This window comes from Neopsephotus bourkii, unplaced genomic scaffold (genome assembly GCF_033783945.1).
Source record: "Neopsephotus bourkii isolate Nb327-2 ecotype Australia unplaced genomic scaffold, CSIRO-AGI_Nbou_v1 NB_1292, whole genome shotgun sequence".
NCBI classification, from domain to species: Eukaryota; Metazoa; Chordata; class Aves; order Psittaciformes; family Psittacidae; genus Neopsephotus; species Neopsephotus bourkii.
Window position 1 is genome coordinate 9,395,595 of NW_026901776.1, and position 23,957 is coordinate 9,419,551.

At 42.3% G+C, this 23,957-nt stretch overlaps 2 protein-coding genes and 1 long non-coding RNA gene across 7 annotated transcripts in view; 2 read left to right on the forward strand and 1 right to left on the reverse strand.

The window, feature by feature from the left end:
* RNF8 (ring finger protein 8) overlaps window positions 1-23,957 on the forward strand; it is a 238,876-nt gene that overhangs the window by 1,191 nt on the left and 213,728 nt on the right. The window contains exons 2-8 of one of the 4 annotated variants that reach the window (XR_009727318.1): window positions 1,929-2,057; window positions 3,593-4,330; window positions 5,452-5,514; window positions 6,088-6,177; window positions 7,293-7,400; window positions 8,373-8,577; window positions 10,133-11,047. Coding sequence is in view for 3 of the 4 variants with exons in the window: in XM_061365971.1 (XP_061221955.1) it covers window positions 1,929-2,057; window positions 3,593-4,330; window positions 5,452-5,514; window positions 6,088-6,177; window positions 7,293-7,400; window positions 8,373-8,577; window positions 10,133-10,278 (1,479 nt within the window). In the remaining variant the exon portion in view is untranslated. Of the gene's footprint in view, window positions 1-1,928; window positions 2,058-3,592; window positions 4,331-5,451; window positions 5,515-6,087; window positions 6,178-7,292; window positions 7,401-8,372; window positions 8,585-10,132; window positions 11,469-23,957 lie in introns of those variants that run through there. The other 3 variants (XM_061365972.1, XM_061365971.1, XM_061365973.1) reach the window with 3 other exon arrangements.
* On the reverse strand, window positions 6,224-10,136 carry LOC133218994 (uncharacterized). Its single transcript, XR_009727320.1, has 2 exons — window positions 9,840-10,136; window positions 6,224-6,465 (listed from the first exon to the last, which is right to left on the reverse strand). It is a non-coding gene; the product is annotated as an uncharacterized LOC133218994 (long non-coding RNA).
* CMTR1 (cap methyltransferase 1) overlaps window positions 13,050-23,957 on the forward strand; it is a 29,670-nt gene continuing 18,762 nt past the window's right edge. The window contains exons 1-5 of one of the 2 annotated variants that reach the window (XM_061365970.1): window positions 13,050-13,138; window positions 14,995-15,126; window positions 19,248-19,390; window positions 21,704-21,862; window positions 23,326-23,418. In XM_061365970.1, the coding sequence (XP_061221954.1) occupies window positions 15,000-15,126; window positions 19,248-19,390; window positions 21,704-21,862; window positions 23,326-23,418 (522 nt within the window). In that variant the 5' untranslated portion in view covers window positions 13,050-13,138; window positions 14,995-14,999. Of the gene's footprint in view, window positions 13,139-14,274; window positions 15,127-19,247; window positions 19,391-21,703; window positions 21,863-23,325; window positions 23,419-23,957 lie in introns of those variants that run through there. The other variant, XM_061365969.1, reaches the window with a different exon arrangement.

Consider the following 23,957-nt stretch of genomic DNA (forward strand, 5'->3'; position numbering starts at 1 on the left):
CCCCTCTTCACAGCTCTTTAAGCAAATGTATAGTTTTCTTACTCTGCCGTCATGGGTTTGAAGCCATGAGGTGTGCAAGTGTGCTCAGTGAACAACTTGAGTTAATATGTCTGCAAAACTTGCAGCCTGGGCTCTGACAGTTGTGCAGATTCTCTTCACAAGATGTTATTACTCTGATTTTCTGCACAGTGCTACAGTCCCTGCCACAGGCAACAGCAGCACTGCTGGCATCCTGGTACTGCAGGCAGGCAACACCACAGGCTGGTGTTTCAGCTGAAGCCTCTTTGGGATTTAAGTGCCAGTGCCAAACTGCCTTGCCAAGGCAGTGACCTGCCAGGACTGCTGTGGGTAGCAGCAGCCAACTCCAGTGGGCAAGCAGTAATGCCTGAGACCCTTGCTACGCTTTGCATGATGAACTTGATCAGCGGGAAGTTTTGTGACCCGCCTTATTTGGTCTTGCTTGTATTGGTGCTAAGGAGGCCGTGATGTCTGTGTGGCTGGGTGCTAAGGATTGCTCACATAGATTAAGCATTTCTGCTGCAACTGCAGGGACAAGTGCAGAGTTCGTAACTGAATCCACCTGAAGTGTGCAGTCTTTACCCATCTGAGTCTCTGTGCTTTTTACATATGCAGTCCATGTTGACAGAACACCAATAGGTATGAAGCATTAAAGAAGCAGGGACCAACATGGTTAAGTTTGCTTGCATGATCATAGAATGATAGAATGGCTTGGGTCGAATGGACCTTAAAGATCATCCAGTTCCAACACCCCTACCGTGGGTAGGGACACCTTCCACTAGACCAGGTTGCTCAAAGCCCCATTCAACCTGGCTTGCTTTCTTTGTTTCCTTACATAATTACAACATGGGAGTCCATGTTCTTGCTTTGAATTCAAGGTGAGACCTGTTCAGGTAATGTGTAGTGAATGAACTTTTCTTGACTGTAGGATCTTGTAGGAATTGGGAGGTATGTGGCAGAAAAGGAGGGCAGCTTTTGTCTGAAGTATAAAAAGCAGAGAGCACTTTTGGAATAGTCTTCCTCAGATTTAACTGTGGGCTTCTGCTAAAAGGTGTTTGTGCTGCTTCTTCTGGCTGCGTGTTCCTGCTGTGTTGTGTTGGATCCATGCAGTTGTCTAATGACATGATAAGCTGAGAACTTGTGCAGTGGACAGGCGAATAAGAAGAGTGTGTATGATTATCAGATCTTGGCAAAAGAGGCAGTGAAGGGAAGGAGAGCAAAGCTGTGCTTTAAATGGCAGCCTGAAGTTAAGTCAGATTTAATAAGATACTGTGAAATGGTACAATTAAATTATGTCCCTTTTCCCAGAAGACGGTATTAGAGTCTAATCTGATTATTCAGATCACTTTCATTACTGGTTATGAACTGCATGTAGCTTAGACTCTGAGCCGTGTGGTTGATGGTGTGATTTACAACAGTATTGTGTGTTTAGGGTATGGTTGTATGTGCACTTTTTGGATAGCAATTTTCTGGGTTATTTTTTCTGAATTTTTCCTGTTCACAGACAGTTGAACAGATGCAAGTAGCAAAAGAAGAGGGTAAGAAGTAATCTTGAGACCCGCAAATAATTGCACTGGTTTGAAGAAGTTAGGTGATGACTAAGGTGGGACACAGCTGGATTGAGAGGGGCTTAGAGCAGTTCTGCTCCCAGGGAAAATTTCCATAAAATCAAGGCTGTAATCTGCCTTAGGGCAATCAAATTTTCCTAAGTGGGAGAAAAAGAGAATACTTCAAACTTTGTAGGTTTCCATTTTCTTCCTACTCTTGAATTTAAATGCTCTTCAGAAATAGCTGTAAGATGCTGATTTATATTGATTGCTGCAGCTTAAATTTAAATTTAAATTGAAATGACATAAACTTAATCTACTATGTTGTTGCTAATTGCACTTACTAAACTACTTTATTTTTAGGTAACTATAGGCCGAGGATTAGATCTTACGTATCAGCTGGTGTCAAAAACCTGCCCCTTGATGATCTCTCGTAAGCACTGTGTTTTCCAGCAAAATGCAGAAGGGCAGTGGACTGTCAAGGATAACAAGGTATAGAGACTGATTAAAGACCTTATACTTTGAGATTTGCTGGAGAAAATGCCTTGTTTGGGCTCAAGCAATGCATTAATTATGATATAATATGGTATAAGTGTGATAGAAGGTCTATGGGAATGTGCCCTGCCTGTTGTGCACTTCCAACAGGAAACTTTCAGTCTGCTGCAATTGTGATGCAAACTGTATTGCTTTCTGAATGTAGATTCCTGTCTCAGGTTAGCATTTTTCAGACAATTGTAGTCTTGCCAAGGACACTTTGCAGCCTGTGAACCTGTTTTGTTAAAAAAAAAAAAATCCCATGAATTTCTGGTAGTATTCAAAAGGATAATGTTCTTGTACTGCTAACAAAAGGATAAACTGATACTCATTATTGTTACTCCTTATTGTAGTGACGCAGTCGCTTTAGTTATAATCGACTACAAGACTTTATTTTTAGAAAGACTATGCTTTATGTTATGTCCCAGCAATTTTTTTCTGAATGTCCTCCTTAGCTGAGTAGAAATAAGTGTGGACATTGAAGTCCTCAGCTAGGTTTCACTGTAATTTCATTAGCCTGTTTTTTATATCATGATCTCCCTTTTCTCATTCAGGCTAAAAGCTGTAAAATGAGTAACTTGCCTTAAAACAGCACTGATAGAATGAAATTGTTCGACATGTTATGGGGACTTGAAGGTTGTTTAGGTCAACACCAAGTTTGTCAGAAAGGAGCTACTATTAGTAGCCACTAATAGTAGCTACTATGAAAGTTACACAGCTCTTAAAGAAAACTCTATTGGAGTACTTATATAAACTTACACTAATTGCATGATTGGAAACAACTGTGGTAGATTAACAATTAACTTCCTCTGTGTTCTCACTGCTACCAGTTTAAGTCTTTGAAGTGTGTCAGTTGTTAATGATTCTGCAGTTCATCCATCTTAAGTGCAGATCAGTTTATTGTTTTTCAAAACTATTTCTTGACCTAGTCTTGTCTCTCATTTAAAACCCCTTTTCTGTTTTGAACCTTATCTCTTACATTTTCCTTCTTGTTTGTATTCTCTCTGTATTTATGGAGAACTGTTTTTTTTCCTTTAAGCAGTGTAAACTATGCTCCTTTTTCTTTTCTAGTTTCTTCTTGGATTTCAGGTGACATTAGCTGTCAAGAATAATCGCTGTAGTATTCTGTTCTTGACAATGATCTGTTCTGGAGTCTTTTTATTGGTTAATTTTTATTTCTGAAGGTTTTGGGCAGCTTTTTCCCCTTGGAGTTTATTCTTTTCCTTCTGCACAAGTGCATGTATTAATGTTGTTCTTAGTGCTTGTACAGAAAATCTGCAATGCAGGAATAATGCATGGTAAGTAATATAATGCAATAACTAATAAATAGAACACTAAGCCAATAAATTGGATATTGCAAAGTTTATTTAAAGAGGTGTTTTGTTCTGACTGCACTGCTGAAGAGACTGGATATGTTTACGGCTGCCAGAAATAACCTGTAGCGGACTGTGTAGCTGCATATTAAATTTTGCTGATTCTCTTTTCAATGGCAGAGTCTAAATGGAGTCTGGCTTAACAAACAGCGTCTGGATCCTTCAAAAGCCTATCCTATTGCTGAAGGAGACCGTATCCAATTGGGAGTGCCTTTGGAAAACAAAGAAAGTGCTGAATACGAGTATGAAGTAATTAAAGATGAATTGGAGAAAATCAGACCCTTTTTAGCCCAGAGAAATGACCTGGGGAAAGCTAAGAGTTCAAGAACTAAACGTAAATTTTGTCTGGAGGAATTGGAGACATCTGGATCAGAAGGCCCCTCAAATTCCAGATCCAAGAGAGACAGAGTGTCCTTTGACAGTGAACTTTTGGGTAAATCATGGGGAAGGGTAGAAGAGGTCAAACACTTCACAGAGAAGATGGATGTCAAGCTGCCTTCTCCTGGACCAAGTGAGGATAGGGGTCCAGTGTGTAGTAGCCCTGTGCATGCGGAGAAAGCCGTGTCTGTCCTGCATAAGGACCAGAAGGGCTCTGGTCTTGCAGAGTCATGGACTGGCTTGGAAAAGCTGAGAAAAACTTTAGTAGATATAACGGAGTTAAAGGTCAAAGTGCAGGAGAAGCAGGCAGCAGTTCTGAATGTGAAGCAGAAGCGCAGGAAGTGTGCTCAGAAGGATATCCTGGCAATGGAGCAAGAGCTGCGGGAGTTGCAGAACCAGCTGTGCATGGAGCAAGAGCATCACCAGCAACAAGTGGAAGAGCTGAAAAGGACATTCTGTAAAGAGCAGCAGAATCTAGAGGTATAATGATGGTAATCTTTTTGGCCTGTGTCTTTTAATTTATATTAATTTCTAATATAAGACATTGATCCAAAATAACATCTTGACCCATACAGTAACAAATAACATTGCATGAATTACTCTGTTAAAATTGTCGTGGAAGTGTTTAACTTCCAGGCACGTGTGCCAAAAGGAAGTGCAGAGACAGAAAAGATTGGGCTGCATGGGGAATTAGGAAAAAGGTGCAAAATGGTATTTTTAAAATTTGTTTACAAACAAGTAAATCACAGCAAGATAATAAAGCTTTTCAGTTGGTAAAAAAATGTGTTTTTAAATAAATCAAAAGCCTTGGCCTGATCTCCTGTGGTTAGAGAGGACAAGTTGAAAAGAATTCGCCCTAACTGTGAATTTCTTTTGGTACATGGCTGTATTAATGCTCAGTTTGCATGGCAAATCCATTGCCTTTCCAAGCAAGTGAATTACTTATTTTTAAATCCCTGGAGGGAGGGAAAATTTATTTTCAAAAAACCCTTTCTTGAAATCTGCGTCTTCAAGCAGTATGAGTTTGTTGATAGGTAGCTTTTTTAGATAGCATGCTGAAGTTTTTTCTGTCCTTGTTTGCCCAAAATCTGATTTAAAGGAAGTAAGGATTCATCTTGGAGTGAATTTCATAATTTACCAGTTACTTCCTTTAAAGTCTGCTGCAAAAAGAAAGATACCTGTATCAGAAAAGATACAGAAAGCCGGGAGTTGGGTGCTTGGGCACAAGGGGAAGTTCCACTGGAGCTGTAGGTATGTCTGATCAAAGGTAGAATTGCAGCTTTTTCTCATGTTTAAGCTGTTGCTGACCTCTTTGCTTCTATGAATATGTTATTGCCTTTAGAGCTGGAGCAACGTGGAGGTGTTCCAAGTATGTAACTGTAAACGATGCATCCACTTTAACCCTTCACAGTAAACGATTTCTCTAATTTGTTGTACACATGTGTGACACACTAGAGCGGGACATCTCAGGGTTTGCTGAAAACCAGGGTTGTTTCTTTCAATGTAACCTCTAGAGAGAGTGTGCAAAATAGTCGTTTCCTGTCCCTTGCTTTCTTCAAGTACTTTTTTTTTTTAATTTCCTCTTCTCCTTCCCTACACAGGGGGTAAAGGGGCAACATGGAGAAGAAAAGCTGAAGGAACAGCTAGCCCAGGTCCTGCAAGAGGCAAGTAGTTATGCATCTAGGTTTGGTCTAACTGTATAACTGATACTTAAATCTTACTGCTGTGGCCTCTTGGTAGAAATCTGTTTAGGGGAGTTTATGGAATTTTAACCAGATGGAATTAAAAAAAAATCACTTGTGGTCAGGAATGTTTTTGAAAGAGATTACCACAACTTTGGCTTTCTAGGCTTTTTCCAAAAGGTCTTTCCTTTTTGAAAACTAATCTGAAAGCAGCTTCATACAGGGACAGGGTTTTTGTAAACTTTATATGTCAAATACCCCTGAATACTGTACATTCAAAGTGGTGATTGTAAAGTCTAAATGAAGTGAAAGAGTAACCTGGGAGAGGGAATGAGCAGTGCCATGACACTGGGAAGGACACAAATAATGGGCACTACATTCGAATTTTAAGTTAAGTCCAAACTGCCTAACATGTCAATGCGTAACAGACGTGTTGCTCTATTAGGAGGAGATTAGGAGAAATGAGTGTGCTGAGCATCATGATTATGGCCATGTATATTTAATAGGATAGCTTATAATGGCCCTTTTGTAATTTTTGGAATTGTATTGTTACAGCATCATGCTTTGATGGAAGAACTGAGCCGTAGCAAAAAAGATTTTGAGGAGATAATCCAAGCCAAAAATAAAGAACTGGAGGAAACCAAGGTAAGGAATAACCATATTCTTAGTTCTGTTCATAAGTGAAACATGGTATGCTGCAGCAGAGGAAATGGTTTATTCACCATTGGTCTTGACTGTACTTTGCCTTGTAAGGTGAAAACCTCCTGTACTTTGAGGTGGCAGCTAACTCTAGTTTCCAGGGTTGAGGAGGATACACCTTGCCCTGTTCCTAAATTAGTGTTGAACAGTCATTACTCCATCTTTTGCAATTGTAAAGAAAGCCCAGAGCACCTGAACTGTGTGTTGTGTGTAAGTGAGCTCATTCCACCCGTTCTTAAAAAAAAAAATAATAAAAAAAAAATGAAGGCGTGCTTGAAAAGTGAGGTGCTTCATTTTCAGTTAGTGTGTTCAAGTAAAACTGTAGTGTTCCAGCTGAAACAACATGTAATTTGAATAATGAATGAGATAAGCCACATTTCTCTCTGTCCTTGACACAAGATGATGAGTGGAAAATAATGAGGAGATCCTTTCCCGTGTCTTACCCTTGGAAATGATCACCAATGGAAATGATCAAAATGGAAACACCTCTGGCTTTTTGCTTTAGTTTTTTTGTAACTCTTCCTGTTTCAAGTATAGCTTCAATTGGAAGAATTTCTCTGTTATTTTTAGAGCAGGTGCCTGGGAGCCTAATTTAACTCCAAACAACAACAAAATTATTGGATAGTTAAATGCAAGTAAATGTTTTAAATTCTTATGCTTCCTCATTTTAATATTTGAGGCATTTTGTTAGTTGGGTGTTTGCTCTTTACATCAGACATAAAATAACTGTTCTGTTGACTTAAAACACATGCCAGGAAGAGGCTGAAATAGATTCTGAAAAGATCGATCCTGCCAGTAGTTTCTTTAGACTGAGGGGAATTTTGGAAACAGCTGCTGTTCTTGCTTGTAAGTTCTCTACAGAGGATGGGAATGTTCTCATTATTGCCATGACTACAAAGAAGAAAGAGGTTACAGATCTGGGTATATAATAGACTTGACATGTGGAGACTTGGATTTTTCTGCTTGTACTACCTTCCCCTGCATGCACGCTTCCTGACAGTATTACGTTGAGTAAAACCTTTTTCTTTGTTGGTATGTGACCATATGTACTTTTCCACTAGGAGGAGAAGGAAAAGGTGAGAGCCCAAAAAGAAGAGGTGTTGAATCAGATGAATGATGTTTTGGAGAATGAGTTGCAGTGCACAATCTGTTCTGAGCACTTTATCGAGGTATGTTGAAACTGGTACAGGTTTGCAAGTAGAGACTTGGGAAGCTTTCCCTAGCTTTATTAAAGCAACAGTCAAGCTTATTTCTTTACTTGGCTATTTTAACAGTCTCAGCAGACACACAGTGAGTTCTGGGTAAGGGTGGGACCAGAAATTCAGTCTGTCTGCTCTAACTCTGAGCAGCAATGTCAGCTTTAATGTTGCTACCTGCACAGAGACGAGTGCTTAATCCTGGGATGCATATAGGCTTCCAGCAGATTTGGGTGGCTTTAACCTGCTGTTGGCAGCCTACTTGAGGAAGAATAATTTTGTAGTAGACCTTGCTTTAAGTTGACTGGGGTTGGACAGCTTCAGGTCTAGATGTAGGAGGAGGTTAGTAAAGGAAGGGAGGTGCAGTGTTCAGTCAAGTCCTGAATCTTCTAGATTGTTCAGATAAACTAGTTCTTTGAGAAACTGTCTTATTTTAGTATGATTGTAGAAGTGATAGGCTGTGTCTGAAACATAGAGTGTTATTTCTGTTTGTTTTCCAAGATCTTCAGTTTTATAATTAATTTCTCCTACAGGCACCCTGATGTGTTAGTCGTCTAATAATTACTGAAGAGTTAGCTGAAATTCTAATTTCTCATTTCTCAGTAACATAAGATGCTATTCTGCAGTATCTGTATTTTTCCGTAATTTATCCTTTTCACGTTGGGGAAATTTATACTGGAATTAATGCTTTTTCTCTGTGTGTCTGACTTGCTGTGGTCTACGGTGAAGTCATTAACCAGCTCGTAGAACTTGTCTGCACTCCGGCATTGGAGAGTTTTTGTGTGTAATCCCTGTGAAGGCTGAAGAAAAGGGGCTTCAGGCTTCTCCCCCTGTTTTCCTTACAGGAAGTGTTCATCTAATGTTTTTCTGACTTCATTATTTTTTTTTCTTGACAATGCTTGTGTGATCATGCTCTGATAAGTATCCTTCTGTTGAATTCCATAGGCAGTCACTCTGAACTGTGCACACAGCTTCTGCTCCTACTGTATCAATGAGTGGACAAAACGTAAAGTGGAGTGCCCTATCTGCAGGCAGGAGATCAAGTCAAAGACACGCTCTCTGGTGCTGGATAATTGCATTGACAGGATGGTAGAAAAACTGGATGTGGAAATGAAAGAGCACCGCCTGTCCCTTATCAGAGAGCGGAAAGGTGAGAGGTGGGTGGATGTGGCATGATGAGTACAATCTCTCATTCCATCTATTTTGTACAACTTTCTTTGGCACCTATATACCAAGGGGATGCTTAGGAAATGCAGCAGAAACACTAGAAAATTAATTTTAAGATTTGTTGCATAACTAGCTTTACTACACAGCAAAATAAAATTAAATTAGGAGAAAGACTTCAGTATGAATTCCACCGTTGAGCAGGACAGCTTAACCATGTTAAAGCTTATGCTGTTTCAAAGAGATCACTAAATAAATACAAAACTATATGGAGCCAGGCACCTTTTGATTAAACTGCTGACTATATGATTGCAAAAACATCAGCAAAGCAGTGATGAGAAACTGAATTCTCCTCTGTGTGCTAGGTTTGTGTAGGGAATCTGAAGGGAATATTGGTGTGTCACATAAGCATAAGGCTGAACTGGCAGTTCTTCTGTCATGTTACTTTTGTGAAATGAAAGCCATTGTGGCTTAAATGCATAACCTCTTGCCTAGTTGTAGCTAAAAGACTGTATGGTAGCAGTGGCTTTAAGTAAAACTTCAGTATGGGGTATTCCTATTCTGCTTTTCTATTCCAGATTTGTTTCTAGAGCACTTGACGCTGGTATTTAGGTGCTGGGAAATGTAGAAATGTCTTTCTGCTACCCCTGAAAACATTTCTTTTGCTTTATTCCCTTAAGTAATTGTTTTGTTTCTCTTTCATAGAGGCGACTGCATGATCCTTCATTTTGCACACTGCACATCTGCAGTGTGTCATAGCGCTAATGACATGCATCATCCAGTAGCTAATGGTGATAGGCGAAGCAGTACATTCATAGGATCCTGCTTCACTTCTGTCTGATGAACCAGTGGTCTTCATGCTTGTTTGAACTAAAAAGAAATAAGCTGATAGCCTACCTTCATATGCGATACTCTAATTATTTAAATGACTGTTAATAGGAAATAATTTAGTTTCACCAATGCGCTTCAGGAGGAAGGATGAATTGTTTCCATTAATCTTTTTATTCAGTGATTGCGATGTGGATAACTGTATGGCTAAGAAACAGGATTTCCTAAGGAGAAACCAGCTGAAAGAGGAATAGTCATGCAGGTGGTGCTTCAGAAGCTAAGAAGCCTTTCCAAGAGCCTTAGTAGAAGAGGCACCAATAGGACAGCTCTTAAATTTATGGAGGTTTTGATGGGGCTGTAAGTGTCCTGAACAACCATTGCTGGTTTGAGAGCTACTTACTACATTTCTCTCTTCGTTACCTGGCAAGGCACTGTTAGCTACTTCTGTTGACAACTGTGTGCTAGTGAAGGGTTGGAGAATGTGTCCTCATCTGTACTGTGGAAAAGGCATACAGGAAGCTTAAGAAAACAAACAAAAAACCTCCATAACCCTTTGTTCTTTTAATGCTGAAAACTGAAAAGGCCTGTGCTCTGCAGCTTGAAAGATCTGCTGCAGACCGAGAGTGAGAGGCTGTAAGTTTCAAAGAGAACTAGTAATTTTAGAGAGTACAGTGGTTACTGCTAACTTTTGTGTCTGCGTGTTTTGAATGCAGAGAAACAGAATGCGTTGGTGAAGACAGCCACAGACAATGACAGCAGTGTCACTTCTCCCATCTACTCCATCTTGTCGATGAGCAGCTGTGACCATGAGGACTCTGAAGAGGATTATTACTATAATGAAAGCTACTACATTATTTAAACACTCTTACTGCAGACTCATTTGTGTGTGTGCTACCCAGAACCAACCTAGTGATGTTTGACTGACTATTGGTTGAGTGGACTGTACACCTGGAAGGAGACTGTGAAGATGCTGGAGCTGAGAACTAGCAGCATTTGGAAGAAGGACCTTATTTTTTAAATGAATGTACAGGAGCTTGGTCTCTAGAACAAAATTGGGATTGCGAGAGATCAAACTGCCATTACGCTAGATGATTGACATACAAAACTTAGGGTTCCATGATTGATTGTGACCTGCTCCGTGTAACGTAATAGTTTGTATATGCATCCCTGCCCTTTCCTTAGTGAATGACATGTTTAAATGTGTACATCAGCTTCCCTTATTTCAGGTAGCAGAGGGAATGGCTCTGTTTGAGAACTTGACAGTCTCCACCAGCAGGCAGGAGAGGTGTATCAGGAAAAAGTGCCAATGTGGGTTTTCCTCTTGCATTTCATCTGACAGCTAGAGTCATCCCAGGCCTCTGCCAGTAATCAAGGATGGCTTGTAGACCCTGTCAGCCTTAAGTGCTTACATGCACTGTAAGCTGAGCTGCTGGCCATCAGTTTGCTCTATTGGCATTACCCATTTCCTGTTAAGATAGGATGGAGAAGGCTAAATCTTCCAGAATTCCTTAGCTAGTGCTCTTCCCATATAGTATCTTTGGTTTGTTCCCCCTTCAGGCTTTTTGCATAAAGGGTTTTAGAATTGAGAGGCAGTGCCTCCAGAAGTTAACAGTGACTTCAGAAACACAGTTCTTGTCGGCAGCAGAGAGGAATCTTTGTCTCTTCACAAGTGCTGCTGTCTGAATTAGTGCAGTGTCCTATTGGCAGGGTAGGAAAGCAGCTTCTGTAGGTAACCACATGGCACAGAGGAAGTATTTAGTTATATTGTTTACAAAACATTGCTGTTGAGCTGTGTGTTTTACTACCCTCACAGCAAATCACTCAGAAACTGAGCAAGTCTTGGCTCATCCTATCATGAATTCGTCTATGAAATTCCGTTTTCAGTGGCATATGCTTTAGATTTAGCTGTTACATAGAAAGGACTGTTTTACACTGTGAAAAGAGGATGGGGGAAACCTTTTTCATCTTTAATATTTCTTTGGCTATTTGTATGTACTTTCTGTGTTTATTTAACATTAAGTAGGAAAATACAAATTCATTTCTGCATTAGTCTTTCTCGGTGCAGCTACTGAAGTGAATGTCTTTCTCTCAGTAGTTTTAGTCTATGCTTTCTCAAAAAAAAAAAAAAAAGGGGGGGGAAGAAAAATCTCATTTTAATGACTATGCTTCATGTTTTGACTGCTGTAAGTAGTGTGCCTTTTTTAAAGTTATTTGAAAGACTTGCGTATCCAAGATTTGATGAAAGATAATCCAGTTCTTCAAGCTTGTGGCTACCCTAATGGTAATTTAGCAGATACAATCATACCTCTTTTCTTCTTCCAGTAAAGAAAGATCTCATTAAAAAGGTGTATGATGATGTTGATGCTGTCCCAAGGAAGTAATGCATTCTGACAGATTGGATTAGTAGAACTTAAATAGGAGGTAGGTCTGATCTGTGGACCAGGCAGCTTCCTGAAAATCGTAGTGGAAGGTTTCTTTTGTGAAGGAGTCATTATCACATCTTGAGTTTTCCTCAGTCAGTGTTTTGCCTCCTGCACATAGTCTTTCTTCCCTCTTGCTGTTTTGTTGTGTTTGTTTTTTTTTGCCACAGTGTCACATATTTAGGCATATATCTTAGAGCGAACAAGATAATCATAAACTACACTTCCTAAATAGTATAATCCTATCCCTATGTGCTGCTGCGTTTGTTTTGTGCTTTAAGCTTAAGCATTCATGCTTGTGTACTGAGCTGTATGCCCCTGGGTTTCAAGCTTAATGAGAAGTACAAGACGGCTCAATCAGTGCTTGGAATTCTCATGGCAAACGATCTATAGTCCTGTATTTAAGCTTTTACTGCATGAAAAGCTTTGCTGTCACTTGCTTACAAAACTTGTTCTGGCTCTGCTCAAGTAACGGAGATGTGGTTAGTTAATGAAGCACCTGGTGCCGAGCAGGCTCTATGCAGGCAGTTTCTTAGGAAAGCTGCGCTGCGTGTGGGACTAATGCTGTTTCCAGCGGGCAGGGAAGGGCAGCGGCCCTGGCTGGGATCGGGGCGTGCTGCCTGAAGTCACTGCTATGGTGCTGGTTAGGCAAGTATCCTTCAGAAGCCTAGAAACAAACCCCTGTTTTTCGTAGAAAGAGTTCCTTTTCAGTCAGTAGCTGAATTACATGGGCCTTGACACACTTTTAATACATTTTAATATGTAGATTTCATAACCGTGTATCATTTCACATAGAACTCCAATATTTTTCACCCCTACCTCGCCTCCATCGGGAATGACCGAAGCCTCCGGCTACCTGCTTTCCCAGACGGCAGAGCCCTGCCTACGGACAGGGCAGAGCGGGTGGCCCGAGTGGCCCGGGTGGCCCAGGCGCCGCGGCGGACGGGTGTGCCGTGCAGGCCGCCATGCCGCGGCGCCCGCGGAGTCGCCTAGCGACCCCAGGGGTCCTTGCAGAGAGTTTGAGGCTGCCCGCTGTGCGCCTGCGGGGGCGGGCCCACCCCCTCGGTGATGGCGCGGACGGTGCGTCACTCTCGCGCGCCGCCGATCTGGGGAGGACCCGGCGGGGAAGGGGGCGGCGCTCAGCGGCGTCTGCAGACGGGGAATAGAAACCGGCGGTGGTGGGGAAGGGACGGGCCGCGCCGCCGGGAGACGGGGCCGCCGCCTCTTCTGCCTCCGTGAGCGCCCCGCACCAGCAGCGCGCCGCCTGCCCTCGGCCCAGGTGACCGCGGCTCGGCTCCAGTACTGGAGGGCTGCGGGACCCCCCTGCCGCGGACCCGTGGGGCGGCTAGTGCGGCGCGAGTGGGGGCTGGCTGAGGGGTGGCTGCGTGTGTGCGGAGGGAGCGGGTGTCGGTCACCGGGCAGGTGGTTTCGCATGGTTTGAAACGTAGCGGGAAATCGTGCCCTAAGGGACCCTTGGTGAGGCGAGGAGGTAGATAGGCTTAGAGGAGGCTAGGAGCGGCGTGAGCCCCCAGTGCGGTCGCCTGGTCAGAGAGGTTCTCGGGAGAAACAAGAAGTAGCTCCCAGTTTGTTACAGATAAATAAGGGGCATTTGAAAAAAACAAACAAACCCAAGCCTCTAAATTGACGTAAGAGCAAGGAAATGTGAATTGATGTAAAAGATCTGCAGGTGGAAGGGAAAATGTTTCTTGGCCACAGTGGGACGATTTCGCAGTTGGAGTTCTGGGGGTGAATAGAGGAGCTTGTTTTTAAGCTGCCATGTCTGTGTTTTTGGAAAAAAATTTGATAACAGAGGTATAAAAAAAATCAGTGACCTGGGATGTCTCTTCTAGCCCAGCATTTCTGTGTAGAAAAATAAACATCAGTAGGATGTTACTGCTTTTTATTGATACCAGGGAGGTTTAGCCAGTGTTCTAAGCATGTGCACCTTTTAATTTTCACTTGCTTTCCTGTTTCTTGTCCTCTGCAGGCCTTCCCAGCTAACTTCTGTTAACTCTGTCTTGAGCCCTAATCCTTTCCATGAGTTTATGCAGTTTATCAGCTGCAGCCAGAAGCTTGATATCTTGCCAGTGATTCCTGGTCAGAATACAAACACCCCTCACCTTGTATTAAATATGTAATTAATAGAAGTCTGTTAGAAGTCACTGTAGGAAGGTTCACAGAATGGTTTGAGTTGGAAGGGACCTTGAAGCTCATCCGGTTCCAGCCTGCCTGTAGAGGTTGGGACACCTTTCACTAGAGCAGATAGCTCCAACCTCCGTCCAGCCTGGCCTTGAACACTGCCAGGGATAAGGTTTCTCTGGGCAACTTGTAACAGTGCCTCACCACCCTTATGGATAGAATGTCTTCCTAATATATCCCCTTTAGATATGAAAGACTGTTAGGAGGTCAAGCCCAACTCTCAGCCTGTCTCCATAGCTGAGGTGCTCCAGCCCCAGATCATCCTTGCAGCCCTCCCGTGGACTTGCTTGAGCAGATCCATGTCCCTCTTCTGTTGGGGCTTCAGAGCTGAACACAGGACTGAAGGTGGGATCTCAAGCGAGCAGAGTAGAGGGGCAGAAACTTCCTTCAACCTGCTGGACATGCTCCTTTTGATGCAGCCCAGCATATGGTTGGCATTCTGGGCACACTGCAAGTTCTTTTATTAATTAATGTTTGCAGAGGTGGGCTCAGAGGTGTTCTGAGTCTCTTCTGAGAAACTGGTTCCACTTTGCACATTCTCCATTAGATTGACCTTATTTCCTCTTTGCATGTGTGTGGTTGGATAAAATTATTTTTGATTTATTGCTGGAAACCAACTATCACATATTCAAGTTATCAAAGTGCTGACATCTGAGTTATCTTCATCTGCTAGCATTTCATGGTAAGTAGGTGGTAGGAATTATTTGAAATTCAAGTCATCAGTAATAGAGAAACTTCTGCATAGATTTCTTGTTTGTTTAGTTTAGGCTAGCAATTAAAAAAGGTAAGTTCAAAAGGACCCAATACTTTCATATAAAGCAAACTACAGTTGAGAAGCATGATGCTGAAAAGTCCATGAAACTGTCTATGCTGCCATGCTGCTGTGCATTACCCTTCAGCATGCAGGAGAAAGTTAATTTGCTTAATGTTTAGCAAGTGTGTTTATCTTCTTTCAGCAAAAATGAAGAGAAGGACAGAACCTGAATTTAGCAGCCCCCAAAAGAAGCAGAAGAAGATAGAAGACTTGGGATTAACCCTCAGTTCTACTTCAGATGATGAAACTCAATGTAGTAATCATACTACTCAAGGTAAGGCTGGAGATAAGCTATATTCTGCTGCTAGTAATCTAAATAATAAGTAGGGATTGAACCAATGTCTCCTAAATCCTAACTGATAGCCTTCAGGGGCATACTTTCTTTAGGGGAAAACTAGATTATTGCTGTTTACAACCTTCGATTGGTGTGATTTTTTAAATTTTTTTTTTTTTAATAAGCTTTTTAAAAAAGAAACAACCCAAATGACAACAACCCTCATGTAAACAGTTTGGTCTGGGAACTGCATGAATTCAGAAATAGAATATTAGGAAGGTGACAGTGCATGTTCCAAAGCAGTAAAAGTTCGTGTAATATATGAGCAGCATTAATCTCTTCAGTCCCGGCAGTTATTTCTGTTTTGGAAACTTTCAGTAATGAGGAGCTGTGGGTGTTGTGCCATAAAGAAACATAATAATCTCTCATTGTTTAAAAAATAAAAATTAGTAATCTTCCCCATCTGCAGAAATGTGATACATTGAAATGAATACAAAGGGTGGGTTGACTGGAACTCCTGCATTGTAGCACCATTGCTTTTACTGGCTCAGTGTGGTTTGGGGTGGGAGTTGTGAGAGCTCCCAGGTGTTTGGTTTCAGAAAGAAAAAGTAGGCAATTCATTTACCTAAGTTGGAGTGTGCTTTCTCACCTGCAGTTTGGGGTATGCCAAAGATGGGGCAAGTACCCTACACAGTTGGTGTTGCTGTGGCAGAGTGCTTTAAACTCTCTCAGGATGGTACTTCAGGTTGCCTCATGGTCACGTCTGCTACTTCTGAGTCTTGGAATTTCCGGTGGTCGTAAAGTGTTAGTGAGAAAGGGCTTGAACATATAAAGAAGCCTTCATTTTATGAAAATGGAAGGGGATGTGTATGGAAGATGAGTTTGGGAGCAGTCACAGTGACAGGATGTGTGTGGTGCTCTATCAAGGCTGGAGGTGAGTGAGGAGATCAGAGGTGGGAGGTATGAGAGCTAGGGTGAGGAATGCTGTGTGAACTCAGGGCTGAGCTAAAAAATCCAAACCAGTATTTTTTTCTTTTTCACCCTTTTGATTACTGAATTCATATGTGGGTCAAAGTCTGTGAGCCTTAATGTTTAAGAAGCTGATACAGTTCAAGGACAACATTTTAGATAGGGTTAATTGTTTAGCAGTCTGTTACACCCATTATGGTTTCTTATGAAAGCAAGAAGGTTGGGTTAGAGAAGTGTTTTAAAGTCTGATCTCAGCTGGGCATGGCCTAGCTAATGTTAAAAGCAAAGAGAACTGTGATTTATGTAGTGGGTATTGTGTTTGAGGCACATCATGAGCCTATGGAAGATAAGACACAGCTCAAAAGCAGGCAGCAAAGTTAGTTGAAACCATGTATTGGAGAAGCAGAAAGCAGTAACTGTCCCTAAAGCAAAAGCCTTTGTGATCCTGTTGATTTTGAAAAACTTTGTGAAGGAAAGAGAAATGTAGCTTGTGTGACAGCTGTTTGAAAATCAAGATGGAATTGGGTACAGACAGAGCTTTGTTGTTTGTTGCCCATGAAGGCTTTCTTTGCTGCATCAGTTTCAGGTGAATTTCAGGTGACAAAAGATTATTTTGAGTGCCTGCTTTGTGTGGTGGTACTTATTACCTTGATTGGATCGTTGGCTTGATTAACTTCTTTCTCAAACCTTTGTCGCTGTCATGGTATTTTTAAACTAGATGGGTGTCTTCTAATGTTGTTTTTCACTTGGGTTTGTATGCATCAGGAAACTAGAGGTGAAAAACTATCTTGTTTACTGTAGTGAACTTGTGGATCCTTGCTGCTGAGGTATGTAGTGGAGTCAAACTGAAGTTTAATATGGGGACTAAAGGATCCAACTCTTCTTAGAATCATAGAATAGTTAGGGTTGGAAAGGACCTTAAGATCATCAAGTTGCAACCCCCCTGCCATGGGCAGGGACACCTTGCTCTAAACCGTATTACCCAAGGCCTCATCCAACCTAGCCTTGAGCACTGCCAGGGATGAAGCATTCACAACCTCCCTGGGCAACCTATTCCAGTGCCTCACCACCCTAACAGGAAAGAATTTCCTCCTTATATCCAATCTAAACTTCCTCTGTTTAAGTTTTAACCCATTACCCCTTGTCCTACCACTACAGTCCCTAATGAAGAGTCCCTCCCCAGCATCCCTATATGCCCCCTTCAGATACTGGAAGGCTGCTATGAGGTCTCCACACAGCCTTCTCTTCTCCAGGCTGAACAGCCGCAACTTTCTCAGCCGATCTTCATACGGGAGGTGCTCCAGTCCCCTGATCATTCTCGTGGCCCTCCTCTGGACTTGTTCCAACAGTTCCATGTCCTTTTTATGTTGAACACACCAGAACTGCACACAATACTCCAGGTGAGGTCTCACAAGAGCAGAATAAAGGGGCAGGATCACCTCCTTCGACCTGCTGGTCATGCTCCTTTTGATGCAGCCCAGGATACGGTTGGCTTTCTGGGCTGTAAGCGCACACTGAAGCTGGCTCATGTTCATTTTCTCATCGACCAGCACCCCCAAGGCCTTCTCCGCAGGGCTGCTCTGAATCTCTTCTCTGCCCAGCCTGTAGCTGTGCCTGGGATTGCTCCGACCCAGGTGTAGGACCTTGCACTTGGCATGGTTAAACTTCATGAGGTTGGCATCAGCCCACCTCACAAGCGTGTCAAGGTCCCTCTGGATGGCATTCCTTCCCTCCAGCATATCAACCAAACCACACAGCTTGGTGTCATCAGCAAACTTGCTGAGGGCACACTCAACCCCACTGTCCATGTCACCAACAAAGATGTTGAACAAGACCGGTCCCAACACCGATCCCTGAGGGACACCACTCGTTACTGGTCTCTAGCCGGACATTGAGCCATTGACCACAACTCTTTGTGTGCGGCCATCCAGCCAGTTCTTTTTCCACCAAGTGGTCCATTCATCAAATTGATGTCTCCCCAATTTAGAGATAAGAATATCATGTGGAACAGTGTCGAACGCTTTGCACAAGTCCAGGTAGATGACATCAACTGCTCTACCCCTGTCCATCAGTTCTGTAGCCCCATCATAGAAGGCCACCAAATTGGTCAGGCAGGATTTCTCCTTAGTGAAGCCATGCTGGCTGTCACCAAGCACCTTGTTGTTTTTCATGTGCCTTAGCATGCCTTCCAGGAGAATCTGCTCCAAGATTTTGCCAGGCACAGAGGTGAAACTGACTGGTCTGTAATTCCCCAGGTCATCCATTTTCCCCTTCTTGAAAATGGGAGTTATATTTCCCTTTTTTCCAGTCGTTGGGAGCTTCACCTGACTGCCATGATTTTTCAAATATGATGGCCAGTGGCTTAGCAACTTCATTTGCCAGCTCCTTCAGGACCCGTGGATGGATTTCATCAGGACCCATGGACTTGTGCACGTTCAGATTTTTAAGATGGTCTCGAACCAGTTCCTCTCCTACAGTGGGCCCAAGGTCTCCATTCTCACAGTCCCTGTGTCTGCTTTCCAAGACTTGGGTGGTGCGGTCAGAGCCTTTGCTAGAGAAGACCGAGGCAAAGAAGTCATTGAGAACCTCAGCCTTCTCCAAATCCTGTGTAGCCAGTTCTCCTGAGAGCTTCCTGAGGGGGCCTACGTTCTCCCTAGTCTGTTTTTTATCATTTGGTAGATGCTGTATACTTGATGTGGACTTTTGGTTAAGTTAGGGATGTGTTTACACCTGTAGTTAGGTAGGGAAATCTGGTGTGTTTTATCAAGGTGTCAATAAGTGTCATTATTCTTGGGAGAGGATCTCTGTGGACTTTCTCAACTCCTCAAGGCCACTGCAAAGGTAAGGCACACTGCAGTGTGCTATCATGGTGATGCTGTGGGCTGCTCTTCTGCTGTAATGGGATTTGCCCAGCCCTCTGTGGGGTCTGGAGTCCATTGGTTCACAGAGGTTTTGTGTGTGCCTGAGACAGAGGGGCAGATCACCAGGTGTTGGTTCTACATAGCACATTTGACATACTGAAGTGTCCTCTCTATGTGTGTTTCAAGAGGATTTAATCAGTCACACTGTATAGTTCTTAATGTGTTTAATGAAATGTCTTTCTTCCATTTTCATACTCACTTTTCTCACTTTTTTTTAATGTTTGTTTTCAGAATCTTCCAGTAGCAGCAGTGGGTCTGAGAGTGAGAACGATGAAAAAAGACCAGTCTTCAGCAATGAGTTCAAACAAGACTCTCTTGTGGAGGGTACTTCATCTCGCTACTCAATGTATAACAGTGTCTCCCAGAAGCTCATGGTAGGTCAAAATAGTTTTGGACCAAACTCTTAGGATCTGATGAGAACAAAGTGAAAAGGACAGTCTGTTTTAAAGGGTTTTTGATTCTGATTTTGGTCCTCCTTGTATCAGGGTTTTCTGCTGGTTTGTGCCACTGGGGGAGTCTGGGAGAGCTTGGCTAAAGGGGATCTGCTAAAAAAATAGTTGATTCATGTCCAAGGCCTGGGAGCAGGGAGGTGAATGTGAAGGGAAGGACTTCTGTGTCAGGCAGCTTGCTGAACTTGGAAGAAGAGAGTCCTACCATGTTATTTTGCGATGTTTGTATTGGCAAATGCCTTTTGAGAAAGGCCTTAACAAAGTCTGTGATTGACATTAATTTGTTTGGTCTTGGAGGCTGGCTGGCATACCCTTGTATAATTACTACCTTAATTATTATGGTATTCCAAGTATTGCCACTCTGCTTTATGTAGGGCCAGAAATTTCTTGGAAAGGCAGGGAACTGTGAACAATGGCAGCTGTGACAACTGAACTTTAAAGGTGATCACTTGGACTGCAGAGTGTTAATATGGGGAACAAAGAACTTTTAGGAAGTTCTAAGAAAATGGTCATGGTAGTCCCAAATTTAGCAACTTGTTCCTGAGTTTAAAGGCAATAGTAGGCTGTAGGAAAGAGGAGTCTTTCTGGGCACATGCTGTTACAGTTATTTCCTAATACAAACTTTGTCACTGTGGTATCACAAGTATCTTGTAATACTGAAAGAATTTCTGTTCCTGATAACAGAAACAAAAATGTTATTTCCAAGGGCAGCAGCGAAGATGAGATGTATAGTTGTGTATTACTTGAAATAAACAGAAGGCTTGGGACTCGACTGGGGACTGAATTTGGGTCTCTCTTTGTTCTGTGCTGGTGCCATACTCACAGGAGCGGGGGTCAGCAGTCTTTCCAAGATGGTAGCCCTGCTTGTGCCTGCCTTTCCCAAGTTAGAAGTTCAGGCTTCTGCTAGAAGCTGGGAAGCGCTAGCTGTTGCTAGGAGTGGGAACAGGGAGATACTGCCTCTGAAGGAGTGGAATGCTGCTGACCAGCAGGATTATACCTCTACGTGAAAAAAAGACCTTTCTTGCTCAAATCAAAACTCAGTGGGGTCCAGAGCCTGAGAGTTGCTGATTGTGCCTCTGCAGATCAATCCTGTTGCAGATTTTTCAGAATCTGCCCATGTGCAATTTTGGCACTGGGCTACAGTGTGCTGATTCTAGCAAAAGACTATCTTTCACCTGGAAGGTTCTCTCTGAGCCAGTTAGGATGTATCCTTTCAGTCGCCACCATGCAGGAGCTTTTACTACTGGGTTCAGGAGGCTTTTGTTTGTAAGGCCTCATAAATGTGAATGTAAAGATTGATGTGATATCCAGTCTGGTTGAATGATATGGTAGCATTAGGTACATAAAAAGAAAACAGTCCTTGATTACTAGATGTGCAATATTCTGTCCTCAGAAAACCAGTGTATAACAGGCTAGGTGGCTGTCACATTTGGTGTACATACTTCAAGGTCCGATTTAGAGCCAGACAGAAAAGGCAGTGGAAAAACACCATGTACCTGTATAAAACCTGTCAGATGTTCTTGTGTGGCTTGTCATACAGACTGGTAATAAACAATGTTTTGGTTGCTTCTAACAGGAAGGACTATATGAATCACATTAATTCAAGGTGGAACTTGGGGATTAAGTCTTTTATTTACTTATTGTTTTGTAGATACATAGTAGAGGGAGTGAAATTGATTGCATTCATGCTTGTGGTGTTGTTCTCTTGTTGCTAAAATTTATGAGGAGAAAAGCCTGAGAAACTAGCAGTTAATGAACATACTTGTTTTAACCTAAGAGATGGGGATGTATCTTGCATTCCTCCATGAGTTTTAGGTGAAGTTTTAACTGATGCTTGAAACGTATGTGCGTGCACGTTCACAACCAAGACTATCATCACAACATGAATTTTTTTGTGTACTAGCGTCTTCTGTTTTATGAACCTTCTGTGCTTATTGAACACCGTTGTGAATGGCTCCAGGCTCCTCACTACTTCTCCCTCTGAGCAAGCAGGCCTTGAATTACTGAACCTTTTGTAGTTTGCTGTCATCTCAAACATTCTTCAGCTCTAGTTTACTTGTGTGAAAGTGAAGTTAACTCAATATTAAGTTCTAAAACCACAACTGAGGTTAAGAATGCTCAATGCCTTCAAGTCTTTTTATGGTGATATGTCACTTTCCCTCCTATGTTTTGACCCCTGTACTAGTACATAAACTCAAGTGCACTTACCTGAGTGTGCTCCCTTTGCTTTCTTTACAGGCCAAGATGGGCTTCCGGGAAGGAGAAGGTCTGGGAAAATATGGCCAAGGCAGGAAGGATATTGTTGAGGCCTCCAACCAGAAGGGAAGGAGAGGCTTTGGGCTGACCCTCAAAGGATTTGATGGGGAGCTCAATATTGATTGGCAGGATGAACCAGAGGTAAGTACGTCATGTTTTGAATCCCATGTCTGTTGCTGTGTTCAGGATTTCCCCTCTAGGCATGATGTTCAATATTGTCTGGTACAACTGGCTACCATTAAGAGGCTCCTATGGGTAGACCCAGGCCTTATTTTGTCCCAGAACAGCATGGCAAAACTTGTTCTGTATCATGCGTTAATGTTCTGGCACAAAACTAGTTTCAGATGGATTGTTGCTGTGGTCTATAGGATTTGTGTCTGAGTGTGAAGTAGTGAATGTGACTAGTAAACCCTAAAGAGCTTGAAAGCAAATCTAATTTTTAGTTGTATATCATTTTTCATGTATGTGTAGATGACTTAAAAAAGTATTTTTTCTGTTTAATAGTCCCAAATAAAATGCTCAGATGTTTTATTTCTGTGTCTTGTCAAGCTTTTAACAGGAAAGAACATTGGGAAGTAGAAATCACAGAATCATAGAATGGTTTGGGTTGAAAGGAACCTTAAAGCTCATTCAGTTACAACCCGCCTGCTATGGGCAGGGACACCTTCCGATAGACCAGGTTGCTCCAAGCCCCTGTGTCCAACCTGGCCTTGACCACTGCCAGGGATGGTGGAGCCACAGCTTCTCTGGGCAACCTGTGCCAGTGCCTCACCGTCCTTACAGTGAAGAATTTCTTCCTAAAATCTAATCTAAATGTCCCTCTTTCAGTTTCAACCCATTCCCCCTTGCATAAAGTCACTCTCCAGATTTCTTGTAGTCCCTCATTAAAGACTGGAAGGACAATAACCCAGAAGGTCCTAGCCATTGTTAGTCAAGGGCAGCATCACTTGTCCAGTTGTATATGGTGCACGTTATAATACTTCACTCTCCATTCTTTGAATTATTTTCAGTAGTTGAAAATAATATTGGAGATTATTCCTTGAGAGCCAGGAATTTGAGACCTGTTCTGTAGGCTTGTTGTTTTAGGTCTCATTCTCCAGTGTGTTTCTGCAGCTCACAGCAGTTAACTGTTCTGTACGATTAACCCTTGTGGATGATACTACTTAATAAATATAAAGTCAGTAGATCTTAGCAGCCTCTCTTTGTGGGGAAGTAGCATCACTTCAATTTTAACTGCAAAAATAATTCCTTTCTGAGATCATAGAAGTGTTGTAAGCCTGTATTTTTTTTGTAACTCTCTCTTTTGCAGTGTCTCTAAAATGCACCTTAGGAACCTTCTCTAGGCTTTTGCTTTGTCTTGATTATCAGACTCTAATGAGAGGAGAGTGGTGTGGGGAGGTTTGTGTTTGAGTTTTATTTAGTTAAAAAAAAAAATTCAAACAAATAATATTTTGGAGTAGGAGAAAAAGAACTGTATGTTTGTCCCCAAAGTCATGGCATAACACCTTATGCTAGGCTTGGGAGGCAGACTTTCAGGGAGCAATTAGTTGTTATATTTTGCTAGGAAAAACATCTTTTGCTCTTCCCATGTCTTGCATTTGCAGCCTAGTGCCTATGAGGAGGTAGACTGGTGCCTCGAGTGTACCACGGAAATCCCTGATGCCCAGGAGCTGAAGGAGTGGATGACTGTGGGGAAGGTAATTTTTTACATCTCTGTACTTACCATCCCAAGATAACACAGGACTGCTCAGCCTGAAACAACTGCCTTTGTCACAGAGTTGTAGAACAACCTAGATTGGAGGGAACCTCTGGAGATTGCTGGTGCAGTTTTGTGCTCAAAACAGGTCCAACTACATCAAATTGCTCAAGGCTTTGTTTGAGTTTTGAGTATGCATAAGGATGGATGTTTCACAACCTGTTCATCTGTTTCAGTGTTTGATAACCCAGTTGATGAAAGAAAATTTCTGTGTGGCTAATTGGCAACTTTTTTTGTGTGCAGATTGTGTCCATTGTTTCTTTTCCTATTGCTGTTCATTTCTGAGAGTCTAGGTCAAGCTTCTGTGTTTCCTGTCATTAGGTATTTATAGACAGCAGTGGGATGTCCCTTTCTCCATTCTGAACAAATTGTTCTTTCAGTCTGTCCTCATACACCAGGTGTAGTCCTCGTGACCCTTTTGCTGAGCTTATTCCAGTATAAGTCGTGTGCTGGGGGGGTGCGTGTGTGCTAAACTGGATG